The sequence below is a fragment of the Semicossyphus pulcher genome, unplaced genomic scaffold (genome assembly GCF_022749685.1).
Source record: "Semicossyphus pulcher isolate SPU_LCO1_2020_fin unplaced genomic scaffold, fSemPul1.0.p SCAF_18, whole genome shotgun sequence".
Classification (NCBI taxonomy): Eukaryota; Metazoa; Chordata; class Actinopteri; order Labriformes; family Labridae; genus Semicossyphus; species Semicossyphus pulcher.
The window spans coordinates 21106219-21134167 of record NW_027211691.1 but is presented as its reverse complement, the minus strand read 5'-3'; the positions used below and the strand labels follow the sequence as shown (position 1 = coordinate 21134167).

Genomic DNA, 27949 nt, shown 5'->3' with positions numbered 1-27949 from the left:
ATAGCCTACCACCTGTTTTTTTCACCGTGTTGAGTTTGCAGTCCTGCTAGCTACTGGTGTGATAGCTGAGCTCAGCCTACGGTAACGTTGATTGTTGTGAGGATGGCGGCTGCACTGGCACTCTTTTGTTTGTTTTGTTTTTTTTAAAGGGACCATGTACAATATTAAACATGAACAGTTTCATTCGTTGCATTGTAGCAGAGTTAGCTTAAAGCTAATTTTCATCCGCAGTACCTTGTTACTGAGGTTTACTTTGGAGTGTGTTTTAGCTAGATTATAGCATCATCGTCTGCGTAAAATCCTGTAACATAAAAACATACCTCTCTGTGTATTTTATACTGGTATATTGCTCACACCGCTATACACGACGCAGCCGACTTTTTAGATGAAAAAAAAAGTGCGTCTTTCTCTTTTTACCAAATTAAGTAATTTACACAGTTGTGGCGATACTGATCCCCGGATCTCGGCTCATTAGGACAAAGCCTGAGGACAGGTTCCCAACCACATAAAAATACAAACAAAGAATGCCTTTTTTATGAAAAACAAATGCTTCTTCTATAACAGTAATGAACAAATGCCTCTTCAATAATAAAGAGAACTGAAATATTATTTCTTTGGCCTTTTTTTTTTAATGTTTCTTTGGCCTCTTAAAGTTTTCACCAAATCAAACAAATAAAAGGAAACGTGTAAAAAGGTTTTTTTTAAAGAAGATAGCAAATGGACAGAATAAATAAAGCCTGCAGGCGCTAGGCTACCGTTTGGCAAGCAAGATTCTTGCACGAATGACTCTTATTAGCCCTGATGCAGGTAACCTAGTTGAAAGAGTAGCCTATTGTTTAGATTTTTTCCCCAAATTAGGACTCAGGAACATCGCAACAATCAAAACAGACAAAGGAGCAAAATAATCTCATAAGGGCCTGACGGAGCAGAGTTTCATTCTTCGCTGATACTTAAGCTGTTTGAGAAAGTCAAGGAAGGATCAGAATGACACCGGGGAGTGCAATTCCACCTCTTTAAAACCTAAAGAAAGGCGTCGTCACACCCTGATTGGCCGTGAGGAGAATGCACCAAGCTGCTCTCAGTTAATCATTAGGAGCCAGCCCCCCACACCCTGTGCAACAGGTGAACTGAATAACCCTCTAATCAACTAAGTAACTCAGCCAAAATTAAGTGGGAAAATGGGAACAATGGCAAGCACCAGAAAATGGGTGACTGCCACACAATTATATCAATTTGTAAAAATAAGTTTTGGACTACTGCAAGTCTACATTTACCTTTTATTGTTTATTTATCTCAGCTAACTCAATATTTCTTAAGTCTATTTGAAAATGTCGAAACATGCGACATGCTAACGGTGGAAAAATTCCCAGAGCCATATGTGACGTCTTCTACTGACCAGAAGTATTGCCACACTTCTAACAGAGAAAAGCAATACATTAAGCTCAAGAATTTACATTAAACTAACCTTTTTTTGCAGCTTTTAAGTTACATTTATTTAGCTCCACTATTCAACGTAAGTTTAGCAATCTTAGAAAATATTAAAGGTGCCCTGTTGAGTGCGTACCAGACCGACGTGGTGAAGAGACAGCTGAGCCTGGAGGCAAAGCTTTCGATTTACCGCGTTCCAACCCTCACCTGTGCTCATGAGCTTTGGGTGGCGACCGAAAGAATGATGTCACGGATACAAGCAGCTGAAATAGTTTCCTCTGTGGGGTATCTGGGCTCAGCCTTAGAGATAGGGTAAGGAGCGCTGGACATCCGGAGGGGGCTCGGAGTAGAGCCGCTTCTCCTAGAGCCAGTTGAGGTGGTTCAGGCATCTGATTAGGATGCCTCCTGGGCGCCTCCCTTTAGAGATCTTCATGGCACGTCCAACTGGAAGGAGACCCCGGGGCAGACCCAGAGCTCGCTGGAGGGATTATATATCCCATCTGGCCTGGGAACGCCTTGGAATTCCACAGGAGGAACTGGAAAACGCGGCTGAGGAGAGGGACGTCTGTGTCTACTGCCTCTGCGACCAGACCCCGGATAAGCAGAAGAAAATCGATGGATGGATGGATGTAGAGTGCAACAAAGTTCTGTTTACATTTAGTGTTTCTCAGCAAAACACCAGTATATTATAAAGCCAAAAAAAAAAAAGAATTTCTCTACACATAAAACATTTGTTTGGCCTGGCCGTCTCTTTCTTACATGTACATCACTTGTACATTGCCGCTTTTGCTGCGTTGCCACCCCCTGACGATGTGACACAGTTTGGCAGGAATGTGTATCGCTTCACTGGAACATTTATATAAACAAAACATGGGCCCACTCATCAAAACATTGAAAAAATACACTCGGGTACCTTTACTGTTACTGGCCGAACCGCTGCCTCTAACATCACATGTGACTGCGAGCAGGTAGCTGGGCCGTCTGAGCTGCTTTCCCCCCCGTTAAACACACTCCACACCCGAACCCCCGCATCAATCACCACAGCAGGCAGGAGCGGGATGCACTGCCAGGGCTATTTCTGGCCCTCCCTGTCACACACAGTAAAAATATGCACACTCACACACACACACACACACACACACCTGTCTCTGGCTGTTTCTGCCACTGTCTCTGTGAGGTGGGCATATTAACAGTGGCAGGCAGTAGCTGCAGCACGCTCCACCTGTCCTGAGGAGACAACTGCTGTGGAATCACAGATGAAAACAGAGACCTGAGTCACGTTGCAGCGCAGAGCTCATTTAAAGCAGCACCAGGCCGATTTTTATAAAGGGATACACAACTCGGATAAAAATCCAATAGGTACCAATGTGGTTGAACATCTTCCGACCAATTCTTTCCAATTTTCAAAGCCTATGTGAGCAAATAAAATGCACAATTACAGAGTAGTAAAGATGTAGTTAGTTGAATCTATCTCAGCAGGCAACGCTGATATTGGAAAATCAGGCCTCTGTAAACTGTTTGGTTTTCTTTTAAATCTCTCAGACTGATATTTTTGCTTTCTTTTATTCAAAGACACAAATGTGTTGAAGTTCTTTAAAACCCCAAACGCATGTTTGTGCATAAAAAACACAATATTTAATAAGTTACACGTCTAAAACGGTTCTTATAAGCCTTTTATAACAATATATAGACTTTCTTGTCGCTCTTTTTTGTTGTTGCGTGTACTTGTACGGTTACATGATGCTTATTTATTTTCAGCAGATATATGGCTTTTATCTACACACCATTGTGTTTCCTCATTTGGCAGTAAATAGTGACTTAAAGTTGTGATCTTGAAGATCTCAGTTTTGTTGTCTTTGGCGCCACCTGTGGCGATAAACGGTAATTGCGGGAGCACACTTCCCAGATATCCAGACAGTGTCGCATGTGTGACGTCCACGGTTGGCTCCGGTTGTAACTCTTGATTTTCCTCGCTGACGGTCGCTTTCCTTTTCAGACTGTTTGCTTCATCTGAGCGTCGAGTTTGTTTCTTTTTCTTTGGATTTTCACTTCTTGTTGAAGTTGTATCTGTAGTCATCCATCTTTTCTGTGTTTGTTCAGCCATAGTAGATTACTGTTTACTCGCAACGCTCACAGAGAGCGGAAGAGCAGCCGCTTAGCTCCGCCTACCCTCTCTGGCAGACTGACCACTGCTGGGTGATGGAAAACGCGTCACTTACTGGGCGCCGCTTGTGATTTTTTCTGCAAAAGTTGCCACAGACAGCCAGTCTGTAACACTGCAAATGCAACAGGCTTAACAGACAAGACAAGACAAAGATTATCAATTTAAATATGCCTGTCTGAAATAAGCAAACATTTAAGTGTAACTCTTGTGGGTAGAATGAACTGTTCCTGTCTGCACAGATTCACAAGTCAAAGATCAGAAGGACCCTTTCATGGCGTTCACCTCTGACACGAGGACGTCTTCAGCAGATTAGTGTAGTGCCACTTTAAACGCTTTGGTCTCTTCAGTGGAATTTGTTTGAGGAACTCGTCCGCTGAATGGTAACCTGGTAATTACCTTGTGCTTCGGGGGCCCGCTCCGGCCTCTCCAAGGCTTTGACTGAGGGTCGGCGCTCGAGCAGTCAGACCTCATCAAGGACCTTGAGAGACAGTCAAAAATAGCTGCCTCTTAAGACGTCCAGTTTGCCGTGAAGAGCATCACATTGACTGATTCTTCAATTAGGTGATGCCGATGGCCTCGCCTTTAGATCTGGCGGTCAGGTCACAAACACTTCAGAGCATGTCGAGTGTCGAGGGGGGAGTGCCGGAGCTATTCTTGGACCCCTCGTCGCTTCTTGGGACTCGTACGTCGTTATCATCTCTGCTTGATAAAACATGTTGTGTGAAAAGAAGAATATTACGTGTTCGTACAGAAGAGAAGAAGTCTTATTCACACAATTTAATGGCTGTCCTTTAATCTGTTCTTAATTTAGATATTAATTATATCTTGTAATTTGGCAAACGGCACACAAAGTCTGCCAACGATGCCCCTGATGCCCCTCATGCTTTTCTCAGCAGCCCCCGTTCTCCTTCCAATCAGACTTTTAATCAAACGTTAGAGGATTTGTTCATTTAATAATGAATGGCGAGAAAAGCAGTGTGAGAAATGAAGCTTAAATAATTAGACCCTTGTCCTTCCCACAAGACATTTGATCCCTCATTCTGCTCACTGGTGTTCTGCCTCAGGCTCTGCTTTTGGTTGAGTATTGACTCATTTTAATTGCTTTTATACTGGTGTGTTATCGGCCTGTATTACAAGATATAGTGTTGAATTCTTTCAGCAATTAAATTCAAGTTCAGACTGCGTCCTCTGTCTTCTCTGTGTGGGTGATGTATGTATTTTTCTTTTCGCAGTGCTTGCCCATCCACGGTCACGGATTCGTCCTGGACAAGTACAAGTGCCACTGCAAGAAAGGATTCTACCACCCCAACAGAGTGGCTGTCAGCGGCTTCACACGTAAGTCAAAGTATATTCTTTATTTAAATCTTCATTGGTTACTTTTAAATACCACATCGGTCCCAATATGAGAAAGAAAATACATTTATCTGTAAAGCGAGTGTACTCCTCATGACAGATGCCAGCCGTCACTCACAACTACAGTACCAGGGGGATGAAAGATGGAGAGACACGGTGATCGTCCGGAACAAAGTGGCTCAAAAGTAAACAAACAACTGAGACGGAGTTAAGAAGCCAAATTTAAAATAACTGCTATCACTGCAGCAGAGTTATTAAACAACCAGCCACACAGAGTGTGATGTCCGAAGACGGCGAGCCCAAAAAGAAGGTCATAAAAATGCTAACAGTCTTAGCTAACAGATGCTAACAGAGAAAATCGTACCGCGGTCCTCAAAGTGACCGCTTCAAAGAGACTGACAGGAGAGTGTGTGAGTGTGTTACTGAGAACGGAGCGAAGGTGAGCCCGTTACCAGAGCTGTCATCCAAATCTACCAATAAACCTCACTTTGACGGTTAAAGATTTATTCACATTTTGAAAGGCAGTTTATTTAAGTTAAGCGTGATAATTGAATCTAAAAGATATTGAAAACATTATTTTATTTCAAAGGTAACATAAAATTGTTTTCTTTATAAAAACAATATTTGGTCTTCAAAGAGTCTTGAAAAGGGGGTCGTCTTATATTTAGGGTCGTCTTATATTCGGATCAATACGGTAAAACCCGGCAGGAGACAGTGTTTAGTGTTAGAAAATTACAACCTTGAAGTAACTGTATCTAAGTACTTCTAGTTGAAGATACATTTATGATTTTTGACTCATGTTATAACAATTGAATACATGCAGTCTTATTTTTTAACTTAAGACATTTAGTTTCCTACAAAATCGCATGACATCTTTAAAGTTTAACTGGCTTCTTATTTTATGTGAGCATTAAATATTCTTCATGTTGGAAAAAGAAGCTTGGCCAAAGTACAGCTTTGTCTGGAGCTGTTCTCACTGAGTAAACTGACCTGGATACGGCCATAACATGTGGTTAAAAGTGCTTGCTTTGCACATTCTAACTTTAAACACAATGAACACGCCTGAGGAGTCCACACAACAACAATTAAGTATATACACTAGCAGTCTATAACCTGCCACTTTAAGTCCGCTTCAGTTTCATATCAAATTCCTCCTAAATGCACAATGCCCTGTTTTTAATCAAGCACAACAACAACTCTTTAACACATGCAAAATTAGACGTTTGGCGTTTGCACTCCGGGCGATTTACAAGTGTAAAAGTCGTGTTAATCATTCGCCATTTGGTGAGAGCGGATGAATTATCAGCTACTTAGCAGTGCTGGATACTCTGTTCTGTGTCCAAAACTTCAGATGCATTTTAGGCTCGTCACAAAATGCTGTGAGATCACATTTCAGTTTCAGCAAAGGGTGAATAATAATAATAACCTTTATTTATAGAGCACTTTTCTAAATCGAAGTTACAAAGTGCTTTACGGAGGCAGGTCATAAAATCAAAGGCAGATATTAAAATAACAATAAAATTCCTTTAAAATTAAATTAAAATTCAAGTAAAATCCCGAAAGGCTCGCCGATAAAAATATGTCTTAAGAAGGGACTTATAAGAGATCACTGATTCAGCCGACCTCCTCGTGAAGGTCGTTCCAGAGCTTCAGAGCCCTCACAGCAAAAGCTCTGTCCCCCTTAGTCTTCAGTTTGGCATTTGGCGCACACAGACGACCTCTGCCCGAGGATCTCAGCATACGTGTCGGCTCGTACAGTACTTAAAGGTCTGAGATATAGCTGGGAGAAAGGCCGTGGGACATACTGGGAGCCAGTGTAAAGACGCTTAAACAGGAGTGATGTGGTCGTATTTTTTTGTTCTGGTTAAAAGTCTGGCAGCTGAGTTATGTACAGTTTAAAGTCGATCAATGGATCTTTGACTCAGGCAGGTAAAAAGGCTGTTGCAGTAATCGAGGCGTGATGATATAAAAGCATGTAAAAGCTACAAGGACCAGAAACATCTTTTCCTGTAATCTCTTTTCTTTTAAGTTCGTACCATTCATAGACTGTATAAAAACATGGACGACATGACAGCTCCCTTAAAGTGAAGCCAAAACATCTCTATCGCCCCCTGCTGACTGGCTGCAGAATAGCTCATAAAGCCCGCCTCCTCCATGTTAACAGATGGGACATGAGTCAAACTATAAAATCAAAATACATGTCTGATACATTTTTCTCAAACATGGTTTCTGTCATTATAGTTAGTTCTTATCATGCTGATTTATGTCCAAGTGTTCATTTTTCTGACAAGTTTACTTTTAATTAGTTATTTAATGCTGTCAAAAGGATGATTGACAGCTCTGTTGACAAATTAGGCTCTTGCAGCCAATCAGTTCTGGGTGAGCAGAGCGGGGGACGATCCGCGAGTGGAAACGTAACTAAAACAATCACTACAGTCATTGAAGTTTCCATACCTGTGAACGTTAACCTCAGACCTTGAGAGATCCTTGCTGTTTTTTCGGTAAGTTAAGTGTGTGTTTGGCTTAGCGGAAGTGGCTACGGCCGCTTCACTCGCCGATCTCTACTGCGCAGTCTCTGGCTCCGTATGACGTCACCATCGCAAGATGGCAGCGCCTATCACAGGGGCTATTTTGGCATCAATTTCGTACAGTGGGAGCAGATGGAGACGCGTTGTCCATCTATATATACAGTCATTGGTACCAATGTAGCAGACAAACTCATATTATTAGTTTCTGGCTCTGCGTTAAAGTTTCAAGAAAGAACTACACGTTTCTCCTATATGTTACATTATATAACAGCTTTTCTTTCCAGTGTGGTAAATTGAAGAGACAGGTCTGAAAATTGAAGTAGCCCCGGTATCTGGGGAGGCTAATCAGGTTCAAGAAGGGAAATATCTTTCTAATAGGAGTTACTTTTCTCAGTTTATTCTGTCTGCGGTGAGTTAATTAAAAAAGGCTTTTGCAGACGCAGAGCCCCGGTGGTTTGCACCTGACCTCCTTCGCTCTCCCTGCCTTACTTTCATTTCGATCCACTTTCCCTCCTACCTCGTCCCACTCAAACCTCATACAGCGTGCTCCTCTGTGTCTATCTCAATTTTACCTCCTTTCTCACTCTCATACCTCCCTCCTCCTCTCAATTTTCTGCACCATCTTATTGCCACCGTCTTATTTTTAGCCCTCAAACACTCCCCGTCATGGACAGAAAACGCTCCACGATTTCTTTTCTCAGAGAGCTGGATATATGCTGTCTGCCTGTTTGTGCTGTTTGCATGAAAGCCCAGTGTGCGTGAGAGTGTGTGTGCGTGTGTGTCTTTGAGGATACAATAATAGAGAGGAGAGGCAAGCCTGTTAGCGAGGCGTAGTGCTGCAGTCTGGCCCACCATGGGGCCAATAACAAGCCTGTTAATCCACATGGGGACATCCTTGACACTCCTTTGCAGAGGAAGCAAATGCAACTCACTTTCCTTTGTCTCCCAGTGATCTGCCTCACAAATATGTGGGAGAAGTTACTGCGGCTGAGATTTCTGCTACTGTCATTCAACTGTAGGAGCAACAAACCAACGAAAATAAGCTAAAGGATGTGAGTCATCGCCACGGAGATAAGTCGTCCTTTTGAAGGGATCAATGATGTGCAGAGTCATAGCTTCCGAAAAATAGGCCAGTTTCTTCTTAAAGGCAAAAATCCCTGCAAATCTCTGAGACAATGGCTGCTTCCAATAAAAGCTCCATATAGGGCCACCATCCGTTATCTGTGCAGCCATATGGGCGTCCCCAAGGCGATTTCTATACAAACCAATGGGCTGCTAGCTTCCTGCAGTCCCCTGGGTTTGTTTGGGTTTTACCTTAGTTTACCCCGGGAGGGATTTGGAGCTGTACCTGAAACTGTCCTGTTTAATATAAAGCTTTGAATATCTGCATATTTTTAACTCTTATATCAGCCTGAATACGAGTCTCATGGTTCACCTGTAAAATGCACCTTTATCAGAGTTTTCAAAACCCGCCGCTCTCAACTTGACATTAAATAACTTCCTGCGGACTACTTTGTTGCTGTTTCAAGACATTTTCAGTTAGAATTGTAGTAAGCTAGTGAGGTGGAGTTTGTGGCATCCCGGCCAGATGCCGTTTGTAGCTAAGCGCTAAGCAACAAGCTAGTGATAGCTCATTGTCTGACTTGAACAGTGGTTAGCGCTGTCCCCTCACAGCTAGATGGTTCCTAGTTCGAATCCCGCTTTGGATGTAGGTCTTTCCGTGTGGAGTTTGCATTATCTCCGTGGGTTCTCTTGGTTTCCCTGGCTTCCTCCCACAGTCCAAAGACATTGGCGGCTCTAAAATCGCCCCTAGGTGTGAATGTGAGCGTGAATGGTCGTCTGTGTGTATGTGTCAGCCCTGTGATTGGCTGGCGATCAGCCCAGGGTGCACCTCGCCTCTCGCCCAATGACAGCTGGGATTGGCTCCAGCCCAGCCCAGGAGTGTCCGCGGATAACTCAGCTTCGGGTAAAAACCTTGACAAAGGTGAACCCCTCAGTTTGTAAAGTTCTTTGTGAGGGTCTTCTTGACTGATCATTTGAATCTTCGACTTTTCGGGGCAGCCCTAGAGGTATGAGAGTATGAGGTGTTGGCGTGAATGCTTGTCAATGCACCGATCCAATACCACAACCAAGTAGCTCCCAAAAAATCAGCTGGTTTTGGGTTAATTATTGTGTGAAAATGTCAAAAAAAAAAAGGTTTGTGCTGGAAGACTTATGTACAATATTATGTATATTTTCTCTTGTGCAAGTATCCTTAGTAAGAGAGGAAGAGGAAATATCATAATTGGTATCAGGAAGTTAAAAAATGATCTCTAATGTTTTTCTAGCATTTAGTCCATTGTGGCCAAACTCCTCCACTGTTGGCAGCAGGGCAGCTCCTTTTAGAATCCGTTAGTGATTTAGTTGCTGGTTTTTACCTCAGCTACATTGGTACTTCTTAAATACATTTACTTCCCCCTTCCAGATCTTACTCCCAGCTTCAGAAAGCTGATAGATTTATATAATTTCAACCAACCTGCTCTTTCTTCAAACCCCCCGTCGTCTCCGTCCTTGTCAGGATAAAATCACTGCGTTCAGGCATGTCTCTGTGTGTGCTTTTTCCACAGCTATCAGCCTTGCATGATATGCCGGCGACTGAACGAGGTGCGGCAGTGTTGACTTTTCATGTTCACACATAAAGATCCATCTCCCTCGTGTTGACACAATGTCGATGGATCCTTGTAAGGTCAGAGAGGGATAAGCGAATATACACTCAGGACGGTTCAGTTTGTCATAGAGGCACCTCATCTCCTTTATCTTTTAATACTGGTCTGAGCTGATCCAGAGGAAAATCCAATAACACCCGAACCTGAGAATGAAAATGACAAGCTGCACGGCCTGCTCCTCTTCTCTGTAAAAGTCATGCAAACATTATGAGCTAACTCTGAACTACATGACAAAATGGGATGCTTCTTGAACTGCACTCGTAGAGGTCAGGGAGGCAAATGCTGAAAAAGGTTCTCTATTAGGAAACTGTCAACAGGACTCAGCTTAAAGGTGACAATAGGTAGGGTTTACATTGACCCCGTTGAGTCATATCTATCATCTAAACCCCCTCACTGACCCACCGTCATCTTACAGATATACTTGTGTTAATTAAGTTTAAACAAGTAGTTATGACATTAGTTAGAACACTACTAATGACAAATAGTGGATATAGTTACAGTAATTTAACTGGCTTAGTCGTTCTGTTCGTACGATTGCAAATTCGAAGTTGGTTTGGCAAACGTTTCAACAGTTTATTAATTACTTGTAGCGTAACGGTTTAAGCCAGGGGTGGCCAACCCTGCTCCTGGAGAGCTACCTTCCTGCATGTTTTAGGTTTCTCCGCACTCTTAACACACCTGATTCGAATGTTTCGCTCGTTACCAATCCCCTGAGACTCTTTAGTTGGTTGATAATGACCAGATCATTTAAATCAGGTGTGTTAGAGTGCGGAGAAACCTAAAACATGCAGGAAGGTGGCCCTCCAGGAGCAGGGTTGGCCACCCCTGGTTTAAGCTAACAATTTTTGCCAGTTATCACTACATCTCCGCTATAAAATTTCAAATGATAACAAACAGTTACATTTACTTTTAGTTAATGATTTTAGCTAACAATTCCAACCATTAATTTATTCCTACAAGCTAACCATTTGAGCTACTTCTCCATCACGCTTAGATAACAATTTGAGCTAAGCATTTCCACCGTTCATCCATTGTGTTCAGCTAACAATTTTAGCTAACGATTTCACTGATTGTTTGTATTATTTTTGGCAAATTCAATCAGTTATTTCTTACTTTAAGCTAACAATTTCAACTTCTTATCAGTTACTTTTAGCTAAACATTAATTATAGGTAACATAACTGCTTGTCCATTACTTGGATATTGATATTTCAAAAGTCCATACTTTCTTGCGACCAATTTCAAATGTTATCAACTTTAACTTTCAACCATTGGTTTTAGTTAACTGCTTTTTTCTGTTAGTTTTAGCTACTAGCTAGTGTTTTTATCTGCTACTTGTAGCTGTTCAACTATTTCAACCATTTCTTTCAGCTAACTCTCACATTCTTACCAAAATTTCACCTGCTTTAATTGCACCAAATATGTTTATCAGTATGTGAATATTTTTTTAGATCACACCACAGTGGCTGTTTTTTTAACTTTAGCTGAGCTCCTCTAAAATCTCTCCTCACTCAGGAGATATAAGTATCCATCTATGGAGTCACTGTCCTAGAGCACAAAAGTAATGACATCTGTGGAGCTTGATAAGCTCACCGATCAATACCAATGACAGAGGGATTACTGTTGATGTTTCCTGCCCAAAGTTTTTGGTATTAATGTTACATATTTTTCTATTTTGTGTCTGACAGGGATGGGGAGAACGGGAAAAGCTGCAGACAGCGGTCCCAATGCAGATGAGGGCTCCTCCAGCGACTGCCTGCCCTGCCAGCAGGGCTGCGCCTTCTGCAAGGACGACACCCCCTGTGTGGCACGAGAGGACGGCGCTCTTCGGCTGGCCGTGCTCTCCTTCCAGTGCCTCTGCCTGCTGATTGTCTTTGTCAGCATGGTCGTCATCTACCACTTTCGCCGGAACAAGGTATGTGTTATAACATGACGTTTTTAGAGTTAACCAAAGGATATTGTTCTGTTACCTTTAGAAATCAAAGTGGGAAAACTAAGCACATAGAGGAGAAGTACACAGATTCAATTCACAATTACAACATCACATCAGCTAGGTGTTTGATGTTTCCTCTGCCGTATGGTCATCAAAGCCGCTTGGATCAATAAACCTGTGAATCCGTATGTGGGTGGTCACAATAAAACCTTTGAAATGGTTTCAAACAGCTCAGCCACTGCAGATCAACTCCACGTCAGAAACTTGGACTGCGACCAGCGTGAGCAACCGAGAGCACCGAAGCAAATTTACATCAGGCAACAGTTTTAGTGATTACATGCAGGCATTGAACTTTTACTAAGTTGTATTTAAGCATATTGTATATTTGTATCAAATCTATCTGTTGTGAAATGTGGCGGCAAGAAAGTTTGATCCAGTTTGTTGATGAGCACGTGGCTTACCTCTTTTAATCCCTTTAGTATGATATATATTTTGTACTTAAACCCTGAAAGTTAATAATATTTTAACTGCATCATCAAAGGCTAAAAAACTACTTCACAAAAAGAAAACTCGACGCTCAATATGGTGAGCGAAGATTTAGATTCAGCTGATGCAGTAGATTTTCACAGCGCTTGTAATCTCTGTGGATTTAAAGGAGAGGTACGCTGCTGAAATAAAGGTTTTATTCTGTCCAGATCGCCAGAAAACTGTTGCAACATTATTGAGAAAACTGATTGAGTCTTGCTTTTTAATTTGGCCAAAGCTAATTTTTGTGCACATGCATATCCCAGAAATCCTTCAAAGAGATTGTGGAGTTCAATGTCCAGGGGATGAACTTTTGATAGTGCATTTTGTTATTTGTTTACTCAGCCATGGCATCTGTTTTTGCTTCTATCAAGCCAGATTTCCAACTAATTGCAACAATTTTTATTGATAATGCAAGATTTTATTCTGCAAAAATAAAGCGTTTCAAGAATAAACAGAATACAACTCCAAGGCAGTCTCTTTAAAGTCGAGCTGAAACGGCATTTCGAGAGTATCTAGCTTCCGTATCGTGATGTATTTCCGAGTGAAACAGGACGTGCAGGCGGGACGTATCATTAGAGGGATTTGAATTGATCGTTGAGAAGTGGGCGTAGACAGACGTTCTCCACAGCGCAGGAGCTAGCTAACTGACCGAGCGTTCTTGGTGCTCTGCGGCTAAATGTTGCAGATTGATTGGTTGAAATTTTTTGGTGCTAACTTACGTAAGCACGCGTGAAATTTAGTTTTACAGGAAGAAAAAATGATCGGATTTTGATATAAGAATACAAAGAAATGGATTTTCTGTATTTTTTTTGGCCTATATTGTCAAATAGATGCACAATATTACCGGGGATGTGATCTAAAAGGATTAAAATGACATTTTTCATTTCACCTCGACTTTAAACAATTAAAATGCCTTCACTGTATTGGCATGGTCGTGTTGAACCTAAAAACAAACTCTGACACGTTTCGGCAACATGCTGTCGTCAGGGAGTCACTTTCCCCAGTGACGGCGGCATGTTGCCAAAACGAGTCGGAGTTTGTTTTTAATACAATTACACAATTAAAGCATTTTAATTGTTTAAAGAGAATGCCTTGGAGTTTTCTTGTGTCCGTTGGCTTAATGTGTTCCTATCCAAAGTGCCCCTCCAGCTTACTTGAGTCCAGGAAGCGCTCCTTCCCTGAAGTTTCAAGAATAGACTTTTACTTAAATCATTATTAAATCATTTACAAATATGCAGCAGTAAAAAAGTACAAAAGCCTCAGCTGAGCAACATGTAAATGAAAACTGGTAAAAGTCTGTGTATTTACTGAGTTCACTTTCTATCATTTAAACTTTTCCAAACTTCCAAACTCCCCTGAGCCTCTCGTTGCTCCTGTCAATTAATTGGCTTAATTAAAAGCTTTGTCTTGAGCTTGCGAGGATTAGCCCGAAGATTCAGCACATTCCTGACAGGGGAACGTCTCACTGCTGTCTCTCCCACACACCTGAAGACTCTGCATCAACCAGAGGTGAACAAAAGGATCGCTCCCATTAATAAAGCAGATAAAACTTTGAGATACGCCGAGGCTTTGTTGTTGTTATGTAATCCACTTTTATGTGATCCCCGTTAATCTTATCTAAATAAGTTTAAGAGCTTAGTTTCTACATTTATTTTCTCATACAAATTAGTTTTTTAAAGTAAAATAAACATCCGGATTCTGTAGATGTTGGATGTGTTTTGTGTTGTTTGTGCTTTGAATGGGGGGCACAGTTGTCTTCTGCTCCTTAAAAGCCCCCTCAAGCATCTTTTCAATTAAAGAAAGATATGTTGTTTAAGATGTTACATAAGAGGGGCGCACAAAGTGCTTCAGATGGTGAACCCGTCTGTAAAAAGTCCTTGAGGCGGGAGCTTTCTTTGTACTTTGTTTTCTTTGAACCAACAAAGAAGAAAGCTTCTCTCCCCTTTTAAATCCTCCTGGAATAATATGATATCCTGCTGCTTTCGACGTGTTTAGACTCCTGCAATGCGAGGGGGAAGTTATACTTCAGACTGCCCCGTATCCAATTTGTAAGAAGGAAAAACACTCTTTGACATTAGCAGGCTTTATATATCTGTAAACACAGATCATATTACTTTCAATCCTGTGGTTAGATCAATGGTTTTATATAAATAATGAATCAAATGATGTATAAAGAGATCCTCAGAGCGATAACCTACAGAGAAACTTCCCCAAAAGCTTCCTTCAATTATTTTACTTCTTTCAGCTCGTTGTTTTTGATAATAATAAATAATTTACATTTTATCTATATAGCGCTTTTAAATGTACTCAAAGGTACTTTACATGAAAGAAAGAACAGCAAACACATTAAGAATATATACAATGAGAAAAAAGGAAGGAAAGGTTTTATCTACTCTCTCAGCTCTCGTTAGCATTGTTTCTATGGAGTCAGATGAAGGTCAAAAAGGTTTTGAGCTCACAAAATAATGTTCACAAATGTTCACGTTTTGTGTGCACGTGGAAAAAATTTAGATGCAAGTATCTAAATTAACACCAGATTCATTAGACAGTTTAGCTTCCTGATTGGATGGTCAGTGTACAACGTGGAGGCGAGCTGATTGGCTGGTTAGCTGAGGAGTAAAGACACGGTCAGAATCCATGCTTGTAACTTGTAACTTCAGGTTCACTCATGCATGTACTGCAGAAAAATGGTGTCTGTAACTCAGACTTCTCAAATCTCAAAGTTAGAAAATGTTGTGGCACGATTGTTAAGCACACACACAAATAGTTTCTGCAGCTACAAAAACATTTTACACATTTGCAAATCTTATGTGTGCACAAAATATGTTTACACCTGTAAAACAAATATACAAATTCAGATTCTTGAATGCAAAATGTTTTTGCATGCACACAAAACGCAACAGCAGGCTGTGAAATTATTCGTGAACATAATTTTGCGAGCTCAAAATCTTTGACCTTTATGTGACTCCATATATTTCCAGCTGCTGGCAGTGAAAAGGCCGTGATGAATGCACTGTGTGCAACCTTCCCAGCACCAAACAGCAGAATGTAAAGTTAGCAACTAGCTTGCGAATGTACAGTACTTTAGCATTTAGCAGGTTGTGTTGGTGGAGACCAAATCGGAGCTAAAAGAAGAGAGAATGTCGGACTTATGCTTGTAAGGCGGCCAAAAACTGGATGTGCAAATAAGCTAACATGTTAGCTGTGTCAGCTTGTTGTGCTGGCCCCAAGTGGTTAGAAATATGCAGGTTTAAGTATACGATGCATGGATGAGAACCTAAATTAATGGTGTATATTTCTTTTTTGGCAGAGTATCAGAGCGTCAGGTCTAGTCCTACTGGAGGCCATCCTGTGTGGAGCTCTCCTTCTCTACTTCCCGGTAAGCCTGAGGCTCCTGCTGCTTTGTGTGTGTGTGTGTGTGTGTGTGTGTTTCTCTGGCATCATTTCCTGTGATCATTTCTTGATGTATCTGTTGATAATCCTCATGCCATGCTCCTTTGAGCTGAAACAAAAATGTTCCTCTTGACTGAAGGTTTGTATTCAGTTTGACCTTCAGTTCACAGAGTCGCTCGTTCATCAAACGCAGAATCAGAGCCCAGAACAAAGTTTGGTATCTGCAGCAGCAGCGGCGCCGAGCAGGTTTGTTTGTCTTGTCAGATGGTACAAACCTGAGTCCATAAATCAAACCGTTCTGTTGTTTGTTTTTCTGACCGCTGCATGGAGCTGTGATAAGCAGGTTTTTTCGCAGCCAAGGTGTGCTTGTGATAAAACGGGAGCGGCAGTGACAAACATCCCGGGGCTTGTTGGTGACCCCCTGCAAACTGTACACAGAGCTGGCCAATGAACCCAGCAGCCTGTCAACACCACCATCTGTGGACCAGACACTCACGCTGCTCCGTACAGACTGAGCTCACTCAGACGATCACACAGAAGAAACTCCATGAAGTTTTACTTGACCTCAACCTTCTTAATTCAGATCTTTAAAATGTTTGACGTGGGACTTATTTATCCCAGTTTTTACACCAAACTGGAAGCTTAAAAGACATATTTATATACTTATGATGAAACTTTTGGCGTCAATAAACCCTTTAAGGTTTTTTTCCTGATAAGGATAAACTAAACTAAACTATCTTAAGGGCTAAATGCCAAACATCTGCTGGTTTAAGGCTGACAAACTCATTGTTTGATGCCAGTAAACAAATGATTGGATACGTTTTAGAGATAGACCGATATGTTTTTTTCAGGGCTGATACCAATACCGATTATTAGTAGTGAAGGAGGCCGATAACCGATATTTGGAGCCGATATTCATTTGCAGTAAAAGTGAAAATATTGGCGTCAAAATTTTGAATAATACAAACTCCAACACTTCACTTTGTTTAAATGCCTTTAAGCATATGTTTATTAAGTTCCCAGGGTCAGCAGCATCTCTTATAAAGTTCACTGAAAATTTAAATAAATAAATAATAAACTTCCTGTTTTATAAAGTAAATAAAACAAAGTTAAATAAAATTTGCAAAGAAATTAACTTTTTCTCCTCTCCGCCGTGTGTGTGAGCACTCTGCATGCACAGCTTTCACTGCTGATTGGCTGTTACCTGTGCCAAGACTCTGCGTGTAACCAATCAGTGCTGTGGGTGGGACAATGCTGGAGACAGAGTAGTAGAGTAGTGACCTCTCCTATCGGCTGTCAGAATAAAAAAAAGGCTGATGCCGATATGCGTCAAAATGCCGAATATCGGCGCCGATAATCCCTCCCCCTAATAAATTTATAATATAAGATCAGAATAATAATCTTTATGTTTAGGACTGTTGGTCAGATAAAGCAGGATGTTTTGTACTGTTTTCTGAAATTTTCCAGAGGAAAGTCTGGTCAATAAACCACAAATGGAGATTAGAATTGGCTGCTATCTTTCAGCATACGGCCCTTGTAAAAATAAGGACATAAGTTTTAAAGGAGTTGTTATACTGTTGGACTTCCAGACTGCTTCAAAGGTAGAGAGTAATATCATATTTTAAGCTTTAAGTTATATACTTTACTGGAGCTGTTTTATATGAGCACAAGGTGCAAACATGCACATCTCCAGATGCTTCTGGACACATCTTCAATGATGCTCCTGGAATCATCGCGTGTTTGGGGTCTTTCTACATCACACACCCTCCTCCAGGCGACCCAGCCGGAGCTGATCAGACCCCAGTTTGGGACCCGATTATGGGTAATGGTTAATAGATGATCAATTATTGGTCATTAATAATTTACACGATCACGTAGAGTTTACTCGATTTGACCTTGGATCAAAAGCTCAAGTGTTGCTCTCTTTTACATGTCCCTCACAGCCCACTGTCAGACGAGGGCGGGCAAGCAAGTCTATTTGGCGACTTTTCCTGTCATGTTTCTTTTTTGATCTGTCAAACAGATCGTCATGCTCAGTAGATTTACTTACTGGACACTCGGCCCTCGTGTTCTGTCTCTCCCATGCCTGGAGCAGCGACTCCGCACACCTGATCAGAACACACATGCACGCAGGCACACATAGAAGTATATAAAAAGATAACAATGAATCAATTAACTGATCGTTAACGATGGTGGAGTTAGAGAATTTCTTAACACGCCCATCCCTAGTCCGGGTGGCTTGCTTCAATGACTCCATGGCTCTCCTCTTCTGAGCCACAGCCATCTTGAGGCCTTCTCCACCGCATCGGTCGTACTCCTCCCTCGATGCCCAAGCTGGGGAATGGGATGCAAAACCCCGGCATCCAACCTCCACTGGGAAACATCTCGCCCTCCATCCATCTTGCTGGCAGAAAAAAAGACAGCAAAAAAGACAAGACCCAAATTTCACAATACAAATATTACATGTGTATGTGGGCCGTGGTTTAGCCTCTGTGTATAGGAGCACCTGCTCTACCCACTGAGCTACAGTCCTCGACACAACGATTGCAGGCTCGACTCCCGCCCTCGGCCCTTTGCTGCACATCATCCCCCCACTCTCTTCTCCCAATATTTCCTCTCTCTCTTCAGCTGTCCTTTCAATAAAGGCAAAATTATCTTAAAAAGTACTGGCTTTAATTTTTTTACACAGTGCAAGTGTCCTGCAGGCTGAACAGTAAGCAGCAAAAGGTCAGCAAAGGATGCATCCGAGTATTGGCCAAAGCTATAGCGCATGTGATATCATGGTGCAAACAATCAATGAAAGCTGCAGTCTTCGATTTCCACCTTCATTATTGGTTTTTGATCGTTTTCTTTGGCCCTGAATGACCTCTTGGTGCTGCTAGAAAATGTCCACTGTTCACTGTATATATATATATATACACAGAGCTATGAAACGTAAACATGTGGAGACAATATGTAAGCATTATTAGTACAATCTGCATCAGGGAAAATCAATGCATGTTAGTTTCAATCAATTAAAAAACAGTGACAGTGTTTGCCAACTTCTCCAGCACCTCATTATTCGTGCAAATGACCAGACTGTCCAACACCCATATACCATCGATTTACATGAATCCGCCATTACGTCTTCCTCTCGGATGCTCGGGGCATTGGCTAATTGCAATTTAGTTGCAATCATGTGCAGCTATATGCTTAGCGAAGCAATGCAGGGTAAATGTAATTAAAGCCAGCTGATTTAGAGTTGGCTAATCAATGCAATTTGCTGCGACAAGGTTCTGGAAAGTAATAACGGTTGAATCCTGCAGAGTGAAAGCGAGCTGGGAGTCAGGTTATTGGTTAGTGAATGAATGTAGATGATAATCCTGTGTTCAGATGGTGTGCTGATGGCTCGAGTGCTAAAAATAGATTGCTTGTAAAAAAGGTTCGACAAAAGGAACCTGACTTGTTTCAGTGCTTAAACGTAGACGGGTTTCTGTTCTGCCGTAATGGCCACTGTGAACACAACTTTGATAGAATATCTCAGCCCGATCATGTGAAAACAGCTTCTCTCTGTGCAGCACGCCAGATTGATCTCCACCCTGATGCATCTCCATGTCTCCCCCTGCGAATCCCACATGAGCCGCGGCTGCGAGGCTGAGACGCATCGCTCCCAATCTAAATATAGATTCAGAAATATTCCACCGCCGCTGCTGCTCCTATTTTAAATAATTCCTCTGTTATTAAGCAGCAGGAGATACATCTCGTCCTGCTCCCATGGCATTCAGATGTGTACAGCGATGCAATTTATCCCCCTCTTTTCTCTCCCGAGTGTGTCACTTGCAATAACTTCGGCCCCCCTGCTTTCAAATGAAAGGGGAGGAACGCTGTACGAGAAAAGCTAAATTATGGCAGCGCCAAAGCCGGTTATTTCCGTCTGGCTGTGGGGATGAGAGGAGGGGGGAGATCGGACACGCATTTGTGATTCACAATGTGATCCCTGGATTAGCTTTCCAGACCTGCGTTTGTCTCTTTGCAGCTTCTTATTGACGCTGCTGGGGAGGCTTAGACTGGAGGAAAGTAGCCGAGTTTGGATTGCAATTGCTACTTTGTTTGATGCCGCCGTCTCGAACATTCGAGCCAGAAATACATTCAGACAAGAGGAATGAATCAAAGATGTTGCATTGTAGTGCCACCTGGTCTCAACTTATCAACAGACGCTGTGATAGGTGCTTTACAGGAGTGGGGAAATGCAAAAAGACAATACATTACTCTATATTTAGAGTCTTATTGTCCTGACTGAAGCTTGTGTGATACACAGCAGCTCACAGAAAGGATACGACCTCTTGGGAAACAATGGAATTTATGGTTTATGGTCCTTCCCACATTTGCCTTACCTTACAGTTAGTCCACTTGATTTCCTGATGTCTTGCTTCTCCCAACTTCTTTAACGGTTTCATTTATGTTTGCGTATCCATCCCTACGTCCATCCATCCGTCCGTTTTCTTCTGCTTATCCCGGGTCGGGTTTCGGTGGCAAAAGCTAAGCTGGTTCGTCCAGATGTTCCTCTTTCCAGCATCTTTTTCCAGCTTCTCCTGGGGGGGGAACCCGAGGCGTTCCCAGGCAGGATATGCAATCCCTCCAGTGTGTTCCCGGCCTATACTGGGCCTCCTACCAGTTGGAAGGTGCCCTGGAGGCATCTTGATCATATGCCCAAACCAACTCATCTGCATCCTTTCCATGCAGAGGACAGCGGCTCTACTTCCAGCTCCCTCCGGAGTTCCTTTGTCTATCTTTAAGGCTGAGGAAACGTATTTTTCTCACTTGTATCTGGGATCTTATTCTTTCGACTGCTACCCAAAGCTCATGACCATGGATGAAGGGTTGGAACAGATCGAGTGGTGAATCCAAAGCTTTGCCGTTTGGCTCAGCTCCCTCTTCACATTCAACCGTTTGGTAAAATGCCTGCATTACTGCTGACGCTGCACCAACCCTTCTGTCGATCTCCAGTTACCCCACCTTGAACTCTACCTACTGTAAAGACTGTCCTCCAAATACAGAAGAACATTTGCGCAGATGTCCCAGTTCAAGTGGCTCTTACGCCTGTGGTACTTATGATGGGAGCAAAGGAGGAATTAAGGCAATGTAATTACAACACAATCAAGACAAGAGATGTAGGGTGCCAGCATGGTAGGATTGGTCAGCGAAACATCAGGCTGTTTATATCCGACTGACAATCAAGGCATCGTCAAATTATGTGGTGTTTCGAGAAGAGTGGTTTACGTGTTTATAAGGCGTTCTAGGTGGATGGCTACCTGAAGGAAAGAACCCAAATAAATGGGTGCAAATAATTCCACTCAGGGTACAAGGGGCTTTTGCAAGCTTCTGCAACTTTGAGAGATTTTGCAGCCCCAGAGCTCGCCGGAAATGGCGTCAATCCCTCGTGTAAATAAGTGTAGACTCGGAGAATCAATGCAAAGATGCGCTGTTGCTATTCTGGAGGCTAGTAGGACATCTTACATTGTTTTTTCCTTTAATTTGTTGCCAATTTGTAAAACTCTGAAGCTTGGAGGCTGATCTCGGAAGTGGGAGAGAGCACAGTTCTTCCTGTGTGTGCACAGGAGTTTGGAATTTGCCTTCTGTTCAGTTGTGGAGTTACCAGCTTTAGTAGACTTCCTTTCCTCCCTGTACTGCTGTCACAATCTGCCGGAAGTCTGTCATGCCCAAACAAAATGTAAAAACCCTTTTAAACACCTGTTAAAGAGCAAACATCGCCAAGAACTCAAGTTCCTCAAGAAGAAATCTATATAAAGCATGTTTCTGTCAATTCCTCGTCCTGATTAAAGTTCCTCTACTTCTACTGCAGAAATCTGACAATAGCACTATGTAAACAGAACATATAAGACTTACTTTCCCTTTGTACTTCCTCCCCATCTGAGTGTGCAGCAGTGCAGGCTGCCCCAGAGACGGCTCGAGTTCTCGCCCTGCATGTTCCCCCCGCTGTGAGACACGTCACGCCTCCTGCTCTGCTGCTTATGCATTCATATATGTAAATTCATATTTAAAAGTGATAATCTGCAGGTTGCTATTTATACTATTGTTGACACCTTTTTGTGCTAAACATTCATTGCTGTGGTGTTCTTGCATCGCAGATTACATGCTAATTAGACTTTGATTTACCTTGATAAAAATGAATAGCTGATGAGTTTCTGTGGTTGTTGTATTTATGCCTGTACAGCTGCTCTACACAGCTCTTCTTATTACACACACTTCTTGTTACTTATCGAGGTCAGGGTCGTGGGGGTTTGGAGCCGATCCGAGCTGTCATTGGGCCACAAGCGGGGTTACACCCTAGAGAGATCGCCAGTCAGTCACAGGGCTGACACACAGAGACATTGAACTGTTACACCTACGGGCGATTTAGAGTCACCAATGAACCTAACGAGCATGTCTTTGGACTGTCGGAGGAAACCAGAGAGAACCCACGCATGCACGGGGCAAACTCCAGACAGAAAGGCCCCCTACGTCCCAACCACGATTCGAACCAAGAACCTTCTAGCTGTGAGGCGACAGCGCTAACCACTGCACCACCGTGAAGATGTAAATGAATCCTTTGTTTAGTGGAATTTAGTGCTTGTTACTAGTTTTACCAGATGCCATCTTGGGCTATTGAGCATGACATAGCATTTGCCCAGAGGATAGAAGAGGAGGGTATAAACCGCAGTGTCAAACTGTCCATTCAGCCACCCAGACTTCCACTATGTTTGTGGTTCTATACCATCCTTTGCAGGACTTCAAAACTTTGACCTAAGGCTGTTTTAAGCCTTCAATATATGACCAACAATTGTGATGTTTCTCGTGAGGACAGTCCTGAAGTAATGGTACTGACCTGCCAAAAAATCATGAAAATGCCCAAGAATTACTCCACTTTTCGAAGTTAATGTTAACTGTTCTATCAGACACGGAGTAGAGAGTGTCCTCCATCTCCTACTCAAGAAAAACTTTCAAACCATTGGCCTCTGGGTACAATTCCCCCGTCCCTCGTTCCTTGTCTTTCCACCTGTCCAATTTCAGCATCGTCACGGTGCCAAGCTGGGCCGGGGTGCCACCTCAGCCCAACGCAGGGCTTTTGCGTGCATGGCAGGCAGGAAGGGCTTCTCAGCACATCAGGGGGCTAATGAGAAACAGTATGGCCAGGGGATAATGCATCCTGACCTGACAGGCCATGAAACTCAGTCTGCCAGCTACTCCTCTCCTGTGCGCTGCTCTGCCTGCCACCCAAGCTGTTCTGACACTTTCAATCTGACTTAAGTGAATCAGGAGGGTTGCTGTTTGTACTTCCAGCCCTCACTTCTTACCCTGCTTCCCTTCAGTGCTGCGGAGTCCCCTAAAACATACGCTCGCTTAGTCGAAGAAGAGGATGCTCTGCTGCAGCTGGAGTGTCCCTTCTGTCTACATAAGCAGAGATATTGCAAAAAGAAAGATAGCATCACAACATGTAGGCAGGCTATTCCCTCACTGATACGTCCCTTTGTGCCAAAGAAGACAGGAATATCTCGCAGGATCTCACTGGTGATGAGGAAGGTAGGGAATTGTGGGAGGCGAGCGCCAGCCAGCTCTAGTCTTGGCTTTGCAGAGGCTGAACTAGATGTAATTTACACTCGGCCCACCTCAGGGAGCAGCAGGAGGAGAAGAAACCATTACCTCCCTCCAGAAAGCTGCCCATCCCATGTGGCACCGAGTGTCGGCTTTCATATAAAAATGGATCCATTGCTATTACAACACCGCACCTCTCCTCTGCTCCAGCCTCCCACCGGTGCATCCTCCCACTCTCTCATTCTGAAGGTGTTTTGTCGATTACAGAAAAAGAAGAACAAGAGACGGGGAATGAGCCGGAGATGATGACCTGAAAAAGCCGGGCACGGGCCGACCGAATGGCTTTCACTTTGTCATGTCAAAACATTAAAAGTAGCGCGAGATCTTTTGTTGTGACAGAATGATTCCCGAGGCTGCACCGTCCCATTCTCCACTCAGATGGAGACAGACACACTAAATGGCTGAAAGTCATTTTTCTCCCTTTTAGCTGGCAGCACTTTCCAAAGAAACTGTGATAACAAAAGCCTGAAATTCAGCACCGTCCGTCTGCTTGACTGGAACCGGCTAACGTTTTTAGCTCCAGTCATTTCTGAATCTAAAAATCTGATGTGTTTATACCGCTTCATTGACAGATGATGAATTTATGATATTCAACTTTGGCATTTTCATTTCAGTAAGTGCTCCATTAGTACGAGGTTGCTCCTCTACCCCGTCATAGCTGCCAACCCTAATAATAATTCAGCATTCAAGCTATAATTTTAAACCTCTGGTAAGTCTAACAGCAGCACGGTACGGGGGCTTTAAATCCATTTGGGTCACACTGTCAGCGTCTGAACTTTGAGAAGGTTCTGACCACATGCATCTTGAGATATTGCACTAATAATATAAACAAGTTGGGTTTCTGGCAGCTGCAAATCACCAGAGTGTTAGTCAAGATCGTCAAGATGAATGCATGCTTAATTCAACAGGTACAATTTGATACTTTATTTTTGTTAGTGGTAAATGAGTGGTGAAAGGTGTTGCTTATAGAGAGAGTTATCAATCACCTCCACTGTTACTCTGAGGTCTGTAGAACTGTAGATTGTCTTGGTTTGATGGCCAACAACTTCAGTCTTTTAGTTCAGTCTTTACGTCATTTCCGACAGTCAGTGGTTTTGGTAGAGAGAAAAAGAGGTGATGATAAATCCACTGAATGCTCCATAACAAAGTGACCAAATGGGAGCATTTTATGTTGGTGGAGACCAAAAACAGAGCCTAAAGGAGAAGGAATATTAGACTCACTAGAAGCCAAAAACACAACTCCAAATGAATGTTTCTCTTTGTCTGATTTACTTGTGGGCTGCACGTTGGTGCAGCGGTTTACTGTCGCCTCACCGTTAGAATGGACTGTACTTATATAGCGCTTTTCTAGTCCTTGCAACCACTCAAAGCTGCTTTTTCACTACATATCACATTCACCCATTCACACATTGATGGCAGAGGCTGCTACGTAAAGTGCCCAACTGTCAATCAGATATCACATTCATTTTGGGGTTCAGTGTCTTGCCCAAGGACACTTCGACATGTAGCCTGAGGGAGCTGGGGAACGAACCTCTGACCTTCCGATTGAAAGACGACCGACTCAACCACTGAGCCACAGCCGCCCCCTAGAAGGTTCCTAGGTTGAATCAGACAAAGTGGGCCTTTCTGTGTGGAGTTTTCAAGTTCTCCCCGTGCATGCGTTGGTTCCCTCTGGGTACTCCGGCTTCCTCCCACAGTCCAAAAACATGCTCGTTAGCTTAATTGCTGACTCTAAAATTGGTGTGAGTGTTCGCATGAAAGGTTGTCTGTCAGCCCTGTGATTGACTGGCGATCAGTCCAGGGTGTACCCCGCCTCTCGCCCCAACGACAGATTGGCTCCAGGCCCCCTGTGACCCTGAACAGGATAAGCAGTATAGGTAATGGATGGATGATTTACTTGATAAGTAAGTTGTATGTTCATGTATGTTATCAGCTGGTTTTGCTGCCCCCAAGTGGCCAAAAATATCAATGAATGCAGGTTCACGTAAACACCAACAAAGCAACTTAAGTACCAATTTTTTGGCTTCACTACAAATCCTTACGAATTAAGAAACGTTCCACAAGCGACTGTAGATGTTTCTGGATTGCTGCCAGTCTACAGAGTAGAAAATAACTCTTTTTGTGTAAAAAAAAAAAAGACTAATAAACTGATTTTTAAATAAATCTTTAAACCATGGGCAGATAAGTTTGTGAAGTAAGACAATGAGAGTTTGAGTATACAGGAAACAGACCACGGTTTGGTATTTTTACTCTCTGCTGAGAGCTGTAAACTAATTTCACACTACTAAGGGAGAGGTCTGACACCCTATGTGATCGATACCCTGTGGGACCCTGACCTTCACGGGGAAGGGGATCAATCCCTGAAGCTTTCACCCTCTGCATCGACCCCCTGTGCACACACACATTTGCATTTTTATTGTCTACACATTACAAGTTAATAACACACGGCTGCTTTTTGGTGCTCTTCTGCCAACTGCATTAGTCCAGAAAAACAAGACACCCACTTTCTTTTTTAAAGTGTTATTTGTTGAATATCTCCTGTTTGCCCTACAGCGAGAGCTAATTATCCAAAGCGGTCTAGCACAAAATTATTTGTGTACGCTCTGCGGTGCATCGAGTTCAGCGTCATATTTTGGTTGTGGGTGTGTTACCGTTTTCACATGAAGCCTTTTGGGACTGCAGAGTGCCGGGGTTTGTTTTAATGACTTTAAAGTTAGGCACTAACACCAGCTGTGTTTGTTTTTATATTAATGAGATAAACCTTGCTGTTATTCGTACTTCAGTAAAGGTCATATTTAAGGTCACAGTTTGCTTCAAACAAATTAGGTTGTACGCCTTGTCCACTCAGGTGTAAAAGCAAAACTGTTGAAATCTCAAGCAGTAAAGGATGTTTTTTGTTGTAGCAGTCTACTGATAATAACATTAAAGGGGGTATTGTGCTAATTTCAAGCTTTATATTTCACTCTGTGATACCTGTGGAGTAGCTTAGCATAATTTGCAGTTAAAAAAACTCATCAGTTTTCTCACACTGGTGCTCTGTGTGGAACCTCATACAGCCTCTGCCTGAAACGACTCAGTCAGCTCTGTCCCTTTAAGAAACCCCGACCCTACAAGCCCTCTTTCTTTTGATTGGCCAGCTCTATGACCCTCAAATTCGACATTCGTCCGTCTCTGGCGCGTCACAGAAGCATCTCTTCATTCTGCTCCGCTAAAGATATGTGCCGGATCTATTTTTGACGGAGGCCAGGCTGAACAGAGCAGATCGTTCCAAACAGGAAATCACACACGCAAACAGCATTCAGCATCCGGTCATTTCAAAATGAAACACCATGTACAGACTCACGTTTATTCCATTTTCATAACTGAACACACAACATTAACACACTGAAATCTTGAAAAAAAAGAACCCTTTTAATAAAGTCGTGTATGCACCCATGGTAGAAGCACAAAAATCATGGAATGATATCCAAATAATCAACCTCGGAGGTGCAAACTGAACTGTTGTTTGTGTTGCTCTGTTTACCATTGATGTTATCGCGTGATTTCGCAATTCTCGCGCAATCTTGTGGCGAAACGCGACCGGACACGGATCATGTGGGATCGATGCATGTCGCAAAAACTGTGTGAAACCTGGCGTTCACAGCAGCCTGCCAGCCAATTTCAAGCTTCATATTTCACTCTGTGATACCTGTGGAGTAGCTTAGCATAATTTACAGTTAAAAAAACTGCTAATTTTCCTCACACTGGTGCTCTGTGCAGGCCCTTATACACCCTCTGCCTCAAAAACAACCCAATCAGCTCCGTCCCTTTAAGAAACCCCACCCCTACAAGCCCACTTTCTTCTGATTGGCCAGCTCTCCAAAGCCTGATGACGTCACGAAATGCAGCGTGTAGAAAAAACTGTGTGAAACCTGCCGTTCACAGCAGCCTGCAGACTGAGCCGAGAAGCCTGGGGATTACTCCAACATACTTCTACATACAGATTTGAAACTTCACTGACGTTTAGTCTGGACATCCAACATTGTAAAATGATATATATGTCTTAAAATTTGAGACAGCATTATACCACCTCTTTAAAAAGTGAATGTTATGCCGAGCCTTGACATCATATCTGGGGGATAATTTGAGAAAAAGCATGCTCCATATGTTTGGGGGTTAATTTCCAAATCACATGGGGTCCGTAGGTAATACACTCCCAGGCAAATAGGAGTTCATTTTTGTTTAGTCCCTGTGAGATGTTACTTGATGAAAAGAATCGGTAAAAAAGAACAAAGTGTTACGTTTAAA

General features: G+C 42.7%; 1 protein-coding gene across 1 annotated transcript in view; it reads left to right on the top strand.

Annotated features, from left to right (window-relative positions):
- Positions 1-27949, top strand: part of gpr158a (G protein-coupled receptor 158a) — an 81997-nt gene that overhangs the window by 35342 nt on the left and 18706 nt on the right. The window contains exons 3-5 of the mRNA XM_069667625.1: positions 4825-4927; positions 11865-12091; positions 15948-16016. Of these exons, the coding sequence (XP_069523726.1) occupies positions 4825-4927; positions 11865-12091; positions 15948-16016 (399 nt within the window). The remainder of the gene's footprint in view (positions 1-4824; positions 4928-11864; positions 12092-15947; positions 16017-27949) is intronic.